The sequence below is a fragment of the Tinamus guttatus genome, unplaced genomic scaffold (genome assembly GCF_059628265.1).
Source record: "Tinamus guttatus ecotype Peru unplaced genomic scaffold, ASM5962826v1 Tinamus_guttatus_pri_ptg000104l, whole genome shotgun sequence".
In the NCBI taxonomy this organism is placed as follows: Eukaryota; Metazoa; Chordata; class Aves; order Tinamiformes; family Tinamidae; genus Tinamus; species Tinamus guttatus.
In genome coordinates, this window is record NW_028288638.1 from 109229 (window position 1) to 121908 (window position 12680).

A 12680-nucleotide genomic window follows, 5' to 3' on the forward strand; every position below is an offset into this window, starting at 1 on the left:
TCCACAAGCAGAAGCAGGTTTGGGGTTTCCCCCACCTAAGTGAGAGTAGATGCTGGTCCAATGAAAACAAAATTCTTTCGTAAAGACTGTTAATATTTTTTTTGGACATGCCAATAGCTGACATATGTGAGAGTGGTGAGGTGCTGCCCCTGTTGAGACAGACCTTTAAAACTCCAGGTGATTAAAACCATTAGAGGCAAAGCCTTTATAATGGTGCTATAAGAACTGCAGAGGGTGGCACTGGCCATACGTGCCATGAAGGCAAGGCACATCTGTGGATTAATTCTGCCATCTTGTGCCCCTGAAGAAACTACAGAGATGGCTTTTGCCAGACATTTGTTTTAGAATTTATATCTCCTGAGAAAAAATATGAAACAACCAGAAGACGGTGAGTGTGCCGAGCAGAAGGAAGTGTGCACAGGACTCCAGAATTGTGCACTCTGGAAGGGTGCATGCTTTTAGGCTCGCTTTGCCAGACAAGGTTGTAATTTTGGAAAAAATGCAAAGAGGTTAGAAAATAATGCTGTAGCTGGTGGAAAGTAAACTTCCACTTTCAGTCACTGAGTACTATAGATGGGGAAAACTGCTGCGAAAATATGATATGAGTTTAGCAGCATATAACCTTTCCACTAAATTAGCCACATTTTAGGGAGTCGGGAGACCTCAGGGTAAGTCTAAGTGGCAAGTGTTACTAAGAGCTGCGGTGTTTACATACAATGTAATACACCACAGTAAAATGTGGTGGATTTATCAGTGAAAGGAGATTTTTCTAAAATAAAGACACGGCAAAGTAAAACCAGAAGACTTTGTTAGCCAATTTCTTTCCATTCTGCCTTGGGCTGTGCATACGGGGTTGGAAAAACAAGAAGGGTAAGTTACATATTACTCTGGAACATTACTCTGGGCTTCAGGGTGTGCACTAGTGGGAATTTCTTTTTGTTACCTTGCCCTGTTGTAGCAGTTTATAGATCAGGGATACAGGGATCACATTAATTCAAGTGACACAAAAGAGAAACCTCTGCAAGCAGCCCTTGGTTTTATAGCAGAACTTAAAAGTACAGCTAGCTGCTGCTATGGAGCCAGTCATCCCAACATACATCAGTGCTTTATTGTGGCATAGCATAAATTCATTTTGAAATATTTACCTAATACAGACATTGGAGATCAAGCAGTATTGGTTTGTCAAACCAGCCTGTGAATGATTTATGGACTGTGCCAAGGTCAGACTGCTTCAGGGACACCCTAACAGTAGCTGGGAAGATGCTCAATTTAGAGAACAAGTACTAGCATGAATGAGATGACTGTCTTTTCTTTATTCGGAGAAATTTGTTTATCTCACATACCTGCACGTAGCTTAAAAAAGGTTGCCCCAGGACCGAATATAGGAGCTCTGTTAGGCTGGGGAGCTCCCAGATGAAGCCTAATTCAATTTGACTTGCATTGCCTGCAGTTACTGCTTGCCTTTTTAAAGCACGTGAAAGCTCAAATATTTTGGCTAAAAAAGATGAGCATGGTATAACCACATCGCAGTGACTAACCTAAATCACTAGCTGCAGGGCAACAAGAAACTCTTCCTGGTATTGTTTATTGTTTAGCACGCTAAAACTCCCCTCAAATTGTATAATTCCGATGATTTACATTTCCTATTTCTTAGGAAATGTCATCTACCGGCCTTCATATGAATTTTCAATTAAAAAAGAAAAAACTCTTCACTGTAATTCAGAATAACAGTTAACATTATCAGTGCAAATGCCCTTACACTGTAATAATTAATATGCTAATAATACATCTCTGACATTTGGAGAGAACAGAAATAATTTTGTGAAATGCAAGGTTGAAGAAATAGCCATTTGCTATGCTCTCTGCATAGGGATCTGTTCATATCAGAATTTCCTTCCTATATGAAGTGACATTTTTTTTTAGGAGTTTTTCAAACATTTTTCTTCCTGGTTTGTACGCTGATTACATAAATCAGGATTTAGAGCTTAGTGTGTCAGGAAAACTGCCTATATGGGAAAGTCAAACAGAGTATTACAAAGAGAACTGTGTTGTGGAGTCTTAAATAAAAATCCAAGGTCCAAGCTTGTTCTCATTTAAAGTAGCATGGGAAGTATTGTAGGGCAAAATCTTGAGTTTATCTCCAAAACTGCACCTAATTTTAAGTATGAGTGATTTCTGCTAGCATTACAGACTCCTGGATTTAAAGCAAGTATGGTATAATTATGGAGATTCGTATAATCTCCACTGTATACCCACATGCTGGTGGTAATTACTGAAGAGTTGTAGACATCGCATCCAAAATGCCCTTGTATTTCAATGTGAACTTGGACACTTATGACCTCAGCGAACCTCAAAGTGAACCTCACAGTGAAAAGCAAAGACTTTACTTCTTTGGGCCACATTGCACAAGTATTAAAAGCCATTGAAAAAACTTTGCTCCTTGCATTGCAGACTTGACTGCTATTATATTCTACAACATGTGTTAATGTCTTGGACAGGCTTTAGAAGGGTGGTTAAGGCGATTTATTCTGTGAACAGAGCAAGAGGTTGGGACAATCACAGTCCCACTGACTCCAGCAGTGGCTGTGCTGATGTTTTTGCCTAGATTTCACACTCTTAACATAGTCCTTCATAGAATGATTTCTCATAAAACCTTTTTAAAGGCTGATAAAGTAATTTGTTAAGCGAAACAGACCCAAGTCTGTGGAGCTGTGCATACATTTTATTGACAGCTTCAACACAAGGCTCATTTTCAAAACTCAAGGAATAGATCTACGAGAGGAAGAGGTGGCAAATCACCAAGTCATTTTAGGAGTGGAAGTTGTTTTTAGAGTGGAACTTGGGCCAAGCAGGCAATGCTGCACATGATATTGCAATTTCAGTTAATCTCCTCCACAATGTGTCATCTGAGCTGCCTGGTGTAGGAAGAACCTAAATGCCCTTTAGTAATTCTCTCTGGTTTTAACCTCTCTTCTTATGTATAACTGTGAAATCCCCTTATTTCATGTACTTTAGCCTTTTCTTACGAGGAAGAAATTTCTGTCCTTTCCCAAATCATTTTCCGGTACTAGAGTAGGAAAAATTACAAAGATCAGAATGTACAGAGCACAAGGAAACAGATCTCAGGCTAATTAAAACTCTTTGGAGTTTTTCCTTTTTTTTTTTTTATTCACCATTTTTTTTTTTCTAATAGAACTTAGTTAAACGACATTCACAGAAGATACTAGGCATACATACATATTTTCCTTCTTTCACTCTAATTTACATGCTGTTGCTTTTAGAAGGTAAGGTCTCTGTTTCATTTCTCTAGGAATGGAAAACCAAATGTGAATAATGGAATTTAGGAGGTGCTTTTAAAAAATTACATCCTTATAGAGTAACCATGTTTGTTGGAGTGTAAAATAATCCATGGGAGAAACCGTATCAAAAACTATTGCTTATCAAACTGAGAGAGCACTTTACATTTTAGTACATACCCTGCAAATTAGATGCATCTGCCATTAAACAACACTCTATTAAATAAAATGTGATTATTTACTACAGTCTTTTAAACCGAATTCTTATAACTACACTAAATTTGTACACATACATCACTGCTTTGGCAGTCCTAGTAAACTGATAACAACCGTCCTTTCATATAGTAAACTGATAACAACCGTCCTTTAATATCATGCTAGAGCATGATATTAAGATGGTGCCATACTAATGAAGCAGTAGATGCTCTGCGAGATAGGGAGGGAATGTTTAAGGTTTAAGACAACAAAAATACAATGCAGAAATACTCTAATACCAGTTAAAGATAGATATTCCTATTTAATATATCTGAATTTGCTCTCAGTAAATATGGAACAAGCAGTGTCTGAATGATTTTTTTTAAAAAACAAGTCCTTGGAATGTTGCTTTTTCCCTAAAGGCTGCATTGATATCAAAATTAGTTCTTCAGCATTTTAACTCCTTCGGAGTTCCACAACTCATTACCTGGTGGTAGCTGTGTTTTGTGATGGGGAGCCAAATGTTGCTTACATTATTCACTAACCGAGACTCCTAATTCTGAGCCCAGTCTTGCTCTCTTGACAGTTAATGGCAATTCTGTTGGGACAGTGGTCTGGTAGCAGGCCTTTTACAGACACAGCTGGCACTTGGCACAGCTGGCAGCTCCCCTCCTATCACAAGGAGCTACATTTTCCTCTGCATTGGAAATAGGTGAAGTAATTCAAACAGCTGATATCACTGACTATTTTAATATTGTTCCGGGAAAGTACAATAGGAAAGCAGGATTCCTCCTCCTCTCCCTCAGATTTTCCCACTACAGGAATAGGGAAAGTACTTTGGCACAAATAAAAATGGTTGACCAAGAGCATTATTTCGACTTTCAATAATAGAACCACAAATAGAACCACAGAGGAGCAAGTCCTCAGAGTATATACTATACCAGCAAAAATATACACACTACTCTTTGAGCCTGCTCCTCCTTCATTCCTAAGGTAGCAAATAGTGGCCAGCACTTGTAAAATTAGACTTACACCATCTCGAAGATGGAAACACAAAGCAGACGGCCAAGTTGTCACCCCTACAGTCATCAAAGAGGAGCTGCTAGTCTTAAGATCATGGCTAAAGTCCAGTTAAGGAGATGCGGAATTATTTATGCAGCTCTCAGGAAGTAACACTTAATTCAAGGCAATTGTAGAGTTATGAAAGTGACTTATCAGGAAAATAATGACAAGTTTGAAGATTATCATCATTTTAACACAGTATGAATTAATTTCACATAAATAATTTTTGATGTTCAGTTTAACGGAGACACGCAGAGGCTTACAACCCTGTTGTTAAGAAACAAATCCTGAAGCATTAAAACTTAAGACACCAGTTTACTGCATCCACATGTGCACTGGTCTGAGGATATTTTCTAGAGATCCTTACTTGCAAGGTAGCTTGGCCAAAGGCTTTGGTAGTCAGAGACCTGGTTATATCTCCCTGATACCTCTGTGCTGAGGCACAGATCTGCACAGCTGCTGCCAGGCTGGTCTCTCTTATGTGCAGACACAGAGGATTCTCATCTGTCCAGTTATGCACATTTGCTCCCCTCCCAAATGTGACATTCAGATTAGAAAGTGAACAACCCAAACCCCAGTCTATGCAAATGATGCTCTACTCCCTCCCCTTGATAACTTGAAATTACAGGCAGGGATATAAGAGAGTGGACTGAAAAAAAAAAAGCAAACATTAAAATCAAATTAAATATATAGAAAAGAGAACACTTTCATTAAACATGCTTGAAACATGAAACAACTGATGGACCTTGCTGAATAGCTAGTGGTGCAGGCTCAATTCCACCTTTGAATGTGCCCATGGGGAGACAGGGACAAGGGCTCATCCGCTCAAGTAAGCGCAGGAAGGGGAAAGGTTAACACTGGAGGCCAGGCGGCAGACTGCAGGGCACAGGAGTGGCAAGGGTGGTTTTACCTGAGGAACAGTCAATATATATATATATATTTTAAAAATTTACAGTGCTTTGTTTGTTAAGTCCAAATTCATAAAATGAAGAAATGAATGGATTTGATTTGGTCTGAAATCTATGTTCAGGAAATGCAGAAGAGGACTTTATGCTACCCTCCTTAAAATCAAACCATTTGGTTTTGTCTTCCTATTGTGCCTACAAATTTCTTGCTGGGTAAGACTCCAGTATTTTCCTCTCCTTCCATTAAATCTTTTTGTTTGTTCATTTATTTCATTTTATAGCAACTAGAAAAATGAAATATACACAGAAAAGAGAGAAGGAAATTAAAGTTGGCAGCTCTGCTCAGTATATCAGATCGGAGAGGTGGATTTAAAATATAAATCTTTCTTGCAAGCAAAAATGGACTAAATCTGTGCATACTAAATCCCTCAATATTAAAGAGTAAGTAAACCTAAAACTCTCACAAGCATAAGTACTTTTAAAGAGAAACTCTTGGAGTTGTGCTTCTAGTGCACTGGAGATGATGTCTTGTAATACATTCTGTTCTTTATTCGGTTCTGCTGCACAAACTACGTATAAGGACCAACCCTGATATCTGCTGCACTTGGTACTGTCTGTCCTTTACTTCTAAGAGACTATGTTGATTCAGGCAATTTGGTGCATTGAAAATTAACTCTTTTCCAGCACTATATGTTTCTCATATTCTCTTTGTGTTTTCAAACTCCGTTTGTTGGAGCACTGTTAACAGTGGCTTTCCAAAAGGGCTTGAAATGAAACACTTAAGAACAAACTGTTATGCCAAAGCTGGGAAAAAACATATTATGTGAAGCCTGCTGGCTCGAATGCACCCAATAGAGCTGTACCAGCATTTCTGCAATGGCCTATAAGAAAGAAACAGAAGCAAACGAGGTCTGGCCCTAACTCCCTACTGCAGTTGTGCCTCAGTACAGGGCCGAGGCACAGCCAAGTTAGGATGTGGAAAAGGACTACGTCTACAGACTTGCACAGCATTGTTGTCCTCAAGAGCCCAACCAAGGAACAGAAAACTCAAGTGTCCTGTGCTTTTTCCTCCTCCTCCTCTCTGGTGGTGGTGGTGGTGATGGTGGTAAGAACGTCGGTTTTACATTGCCGATAAGTCACGTACACAAAGTGCCTGGGTCACGAGGCTGGCGCCCACCCATGGCAAACAGGGTTTGCATTAAGCACCGACCTGCTTCTCCTGCTCCCCACTCCCCAAAGCCCACCCTTAGTCCCCATGGTTCAAACCACACCAAAATGAAACGCAGAACGACGAAGACTGGGGATGATGACAACCTGCCCGGAAGGGAGGACAAGACGCCGAGAGCAACGCGCCGTCCCTTGCTCTCCAGACAGGACTATCCACATCTTAAGCAGCTTTTAAAAAATGGTAAAAAAGGGGCCCTGCTCCTCAGCACAGGCATCCAGACCCCCTCGAACCATACACAGAAACAGACAGGTATTACTCGAAACTTTCACCAGCGCCAAAGCCGTAAAGCCGCTCTTTGTTGTAGGTGTTGGGATACAGAAGAGGCAATTTGCTGCAAATAAATATTAAAAAGTATTTCTCTTAAATGCTTGTGATATTCTTGATTTTTTTTTCCTTTTTCTCCAGTCTCAATGTTTTTTTTTTGTTTCCATGTTGCTTTCTCCTCCTGTTGTGCTGATCTTTTTCCCATACATGTGCTCTAGAGTCCGAAGCCGTGTCCTCTCCTCAGCCCAGTGTCCCCCCACACGCCCCCGGCCGAGCTGGTGCCCACCGCGCGCCACTGGGCTCAGATGAGCCATTCCTTTTTGCTCTCGTCGATGGTCTCCGTGAAGTTGGGGTCGTTGTTCATGATGGCTGCATCGGCGCTCTCGGCTGACTCTGCGCCCTTGGCCTCGTTGGTGTGATAGGTGCCCTTGTGGCGGAACATGTAGCGGATGAGGAAGACCAGGGTGCACAGGATGGTGAAGATCACCACGGCGATGATGCCTGGGCCGGGGAAAGGGGAAAGAGACAAGAGTAGGACAGAGAAATGCCACGCGTGCCAGAGATGGAGGCATCTTTGCACACTTTCCAAGCGGGGGTCGCATGCATCTAGCGAGGCCCCATAGCAGCCCCCATGACATGCGTTCCATAGAGGCACGTTTGGGTCTCCGTGCAACACTCAGCTTGGCGCTCAACTCTCTTTTGTAGGGGCATCATGAATTTTACCCTCTTACGCGTAGGTAAGGATGTGCTAGAACAGCACTTCTCCCTTGTTCTAAGCCCTTCTCTCCAAATGCACATCTCCCAGGTGAAGATCTTACCAAGTTCTCAGCCAATAAATAAATAAATAAAATCTCACAATCAGCCAGAAATATTTAATACTGCTCTTATTAGCTGAAGCATTTAGGTATGGCCTGAATTTTGTAAGGAGTGCAATTCTATTCTTGTGGTACTGTAAGGTGTCAAGGTAATAGGGAAAAGTTGTAAGTAGTAACAAAAAGACTATAAAAAAAAGCACACCCCTGAAACTAGAGTTAAAAACCTGGGTATGGTATAAATCTAGGTATGGAAACATAGACCTTTGAGAGGGCCAAGGGGAAGAAAAAGGAATTTCAAATAGACTGCACATACAACTGTACTCGGTGTTATTTTGCACAACAACAGTAAAAAAACAAAAACAAACACCAGCGTGTCATTTTATCTGCATATAGAGCTGATCAAAAAATACTAGGCTGACTTTGAAAAACAATTTCTGCATCTTTTCAGAATATGATGCAGTGATATATAATTCTGTTCTGAGAGTTATCGTGCAACTCTGATACTGCGGAAGAGGGCACTGAACACTGCATGTGTGCATAAATTTAATCAGGGCCTTTATTTCCGAAGATTGTTGGCCAGCAAGTCTTCATTTAAATGCTAATTCAAGGACAATTTTAGAATTACTTAACCTGGAGAGCTATTTCACTGAATGGGATTACAAGGTGTACAAATTACAGAAGTTGGCCCCTAGAAAACAAGGTGGGATCACAAATGATTTTTGTCAAGAGTGCAACCGAGTGTGTCTGAAATAGTCACATTGAAATGCTATAGTTGGGAAAGCATCCCACCTTCTCATATAAATTAGCTATTCTGTAACTTACATAATTATACCAGAGTAGCTCTCTGCATGGATGCGTAAAATGTGGACTATCAACAAATCTAATATTTAGATTTGGTTAAAGCTACATCGGAGGGGACAAACTAAATGTGAACAAACCATTTTTTTTTTCAGAACAATGTGCCTGAATGGAATGACATAAACTTCTATTTAACTTTGTTCTGGTGCCATTTTCCCACAGAGTTCTTAGCATATATCCTGAACATATTAGGAGCTACAATTCAACCTTCACAATCATATTGAAAAGTATCTTGCAAAAGTAGACATATTTCCTACCTCCAATAATGGCAGAGTTTCTGTTAACCCCATCTCCTATAGCTTGACCGTTGTACGGGAAATCAGCACTGGCTGTAAAGAGGAAATTAAAGATTCACATTGTGAGAGCAGTGAAACTTTATACAGTAGCTCAGAAGTATATCCAACATCCTCAGATAAAACTTAAAGAAAATTGTGATATGTATTTATCTAAAGAAATAAGAAAAAAAATCTTCCACAGCTGAGCTGCATGAAGGAAGCAGGACAGGGCTAGAGCAGTGCCTGGACGGAAGTTTTGCTTTTAACCTCCAGAACCATCACAGACAATTTCCAAAGGAAATCTCCCCTACTAAACCTCTCACCTACGTTTTCTTTGTAGTGAGCCATAGCAACAAGACACTGCACAGACTAAGCAAACCCAAGGAGCTACACGAGTGATTGTAATCACCCTCTTTTGGCACGTGAAACATGACATTGATCTTGAAATAGAAAAAGTGCTAAAGACATTTGAATGGAGATCATTAAAAATAATCAACAAAATAAATAGCGACCTAAGAATAATTCAAGACAGCTATATTTTCATTTTTCATGCATTTGGTGACATTGTAATACTTCTCCTTGACAGGCCGTCGATACGTTCACTTCATCCCAAAACCGGCTACCAATTCAACCGGCTTTGTTAGAATGTAGGAAAAACCTTAATAGAGTTTCTCTGCATCTCAAAACAGCTGTACAGAAGAATGAATGGTCCAACAGGAATTTGTGAGCTAGAGTAACCTCCTATGTGTATACTCTGGAAAGAGTAAGGAAAAAAAAAAAAAAGATAAATAAATACCTGGTTCAGTATCAGTGTTTTTTTCTCCCAAAGAACCTTACTGTTCAGGATTATTAATGTTTCCTATAGAGAGATTTTGGCAAAGGGTCCTTAGTATTATCCTGACAACACTGAGGGGGAAAGGCTGGCAGCAGGAGATTAAACACTGCTTTTAAACCTAGCCCGCCTGTTCCTTCGGCAAAAATCATAAAGCCAAATGACTCCTTTAAGAAAAGCCTCAGGTGTGCAAAATTGTAAGGAAATTGCTCTCTCCAATTGTAGCCCCAAACAGGGTCCCTTACCACAGAAGCATGACCACATGAAGTACCAAATCCTATTCCTTGCTTGTATGGTTTTGAGTTGCCCGTGTTTCTCTGCAGAGAAAAATCTTCGGCTCCACAACAATTACAGTTCTGCCTTCCGTTATGATGGTATAGGGAACCCTCTCTTGTTTTTTAAAGATTGTTTTGAGGACAACAGCATGAATGGAGTGTGAAGAAATACCTGCATTGTGCATATAAGTTGTGTAATTCAGACACACTGATTTCTTTCTGACCATACTACAGTTCATTCCTGTGCAATATGAGGTAACTTTGTCTAGAAGACAAACAACAAGATTGTTTTCTTCCTTTGCTGTTAAAATTATGTAATAAAATGAGAAGAGAATGGGTTAAGACAAGCTCACAAAGGGGCACCAGTAAGCCTGATGCTCTAGTAAAAGCACAGAAAAATCTAGAGTGCCCGCCACAGGTTTAAAAAATGAACACCCTAAGATATTTCAAAGTGACTGATCAGATAAAAAGAATATCATTATACTGACTCTCACTTTTCATAGGAGTCTGAATTGCAGTGAGTGGTATAATAACTAGCTCACATGGCTATGATATGCGCTGGAAGTACTTGAGGAGTTGCTAATGGGCAAGTGTGTTCCCTCATTTCTCTATCATCACAGCTGGTAACACCTTTTTCCTGTTCAAATCCTTTCATTAACACGTTGACATTAATTTTAACTACACGTCTCAGCAAGACCTTTCTCACTGCTTTATACCTCAGTAACTTAAAATGATGGCTTGCCCAGAGCAAATAGGTGTTATGGAGCTGCAGTTATTTTATGTAGCTACTCTGCAAAGCCAAAGCAAATTTATTGCTCACAGGGACAGCAAGTGAATTGTGGATGTAATATAGGTGGGAGTTGGAAAGGTATTGGAAGGGTTGGAAGCTGTTTTTTTATATCCTTTCTTCCCACAGTAGTCCCTTGAACTTACTTGATCATACTGTGATCATCCTGAACTTGACCATGTTAAAGGACACATCATGCTTTGCTGTCTCTTCTTTTCACGGACTGCTGTTGATAAGGTGATAGCTTCAATAATTGCTACAGAGTAAAACTATAGAGACTATAAACTAAAGTTTTGCACTCTTTTACTTGCTATTATTAGCTAAATAGAATTAAAGGGACTTTGCATGACCTATAAGGGTGATAAAGGATCAACTACAGAAAAAAAAAACTGTATTGACCATCATTTTAATGATATTTGAAATTTCAGACTACTACAAAGGTACAGTAGGAGATCTAATATCATCCTGCACATTAAACTCAGTCACTGCTGCAGCCATTGGCGATAATGCAGGACTCACTGGATGGAAAGGGGAGGTAGGACTGGACAAACACACCTGAGTAAGACGAGAAAATTCATGGTGACAGGTATGCTTTATTTACCTGACTGAATGATAGTTTTTGTTCTTTAGAGTAGATAAAATTTTGCAGCATCATTTTTAGAGGGAGAATTTTTACTACAGGTCTCACATAAGTCTTTCACAAATTCACAAAAGGTTTCTGTTAAAGTAGAAATGTAGTCCACAAAGTTGGTGTGGGGAGAGAAACCAACACAACACTATACAGTAAAGGTACTTTGCAGGGAAAGAACAAACTGGGATCTTTCCAGCTAGCAAGCAGTACTGATATCCTGACTATGAACCACCAATGCTGAAGGAAATACACTGAGCACTCGTGAGACAATTCAATTTACCTAATTTTGAATGCATGAATTAGAAACCTTTGACACATCATTTTTAGACTTCTTCTAAGGACAGAAGTCTGTTTCTTTCCACAAATTATATAGAAAAAAAGCTTCCTAAATTAGACAATACATGAATATTAGTTAAGACTAATTATGATTTCACATAAATGTGAACTAGAGAATATAGACCTGGTAATCACAAGGTATGTGAAGCCCCCAGGTATCAAGACATTGATTAAAAATAGAACGACAAGAGAATAAAATAGAAACAAGCATTAGGTATCATTCATTCTTCCTAATTCTCTTTTTAAGCCATACATCCAAGAGGAAAAGCTCTGTGATTCATCCATACGGAGCCTATAAAGACAGCAAGCATTCACAGACACATTAGGATTTTGAGAAAAACCTTGAAACTAATCAGTTCATTAATCTATTTCTCCATGGACTGTAACACAGAGGAAAACAACGACCAGCTCTCTGTCAAGTTATATCAACTCCACCTGCCACATGGGGCTGTACCACTATGGCTACAAAGTACAGACTGCTCCTTATTAACTGCTGTGAATACAGAAACATCATTAACAGCTTGACTCTTGCTAATGAAAACAAATGGGTAGTCACTGGCACATTCCCTATCCTTCAGAGGCCAGATAAGAAAAGAAATTCAAAGCATACAAATGACTAAGTGGGAGCAAACAACTCCACTACACGCTGGTCTGCATCAAAGGTGACCATTGCAACCCGTAAACCCCAGGCCCTTTCTCTAGCTTGTCACCCTGCCTATCTCTACCTCTTCCACTCAACTTTTGCTCCCAACTTGGCCTTGCTCCCTCTCAGCAGAGAAACACAGGACAGCCCATGGCCTTGCTCCGGCCATGCATGTCCTCACTGTGCCAAAGACCCTTCTCAAAACACCCATCCTCTATCACCCAAAAATAAATAAATAAATAAAATAAAATAAAATAAAATAAAATCTATTTACATTC

At 39.8% G+C, this 12680-nt stretch overlaps 1 protein-coding gene across 1 annotated transcript in view; it reads right to left on the bottom strand.

The window, feature by feature from the left end:
• Window positions 1-6798: 6798 nt before the first annotated feature.
• LOC104565350 (contactin-associated protein-like 2) overlaps window positions 6799-12680 on the bottom strand; it is a 971843-nt gene continuing 965961 nt past the window's right edge. Inside the window, exons 23-24 of the mRNA XM_088520855.1 lie at window positions 8881-8952; window positions 6799-7451 (exon numbers count right to left, since the gene is read on the bottom strand). Of these exons, the coding sequence (XP_088376981.1) occupies window positions 7252-7451; window positions 8881-8952 (272 nt within the window). The 3' untranslated portion in view covers window positions 6799-7251. The remainder of the gene's footprint in view (window positions 7452-8880; window positions 8953-12680) is intronic.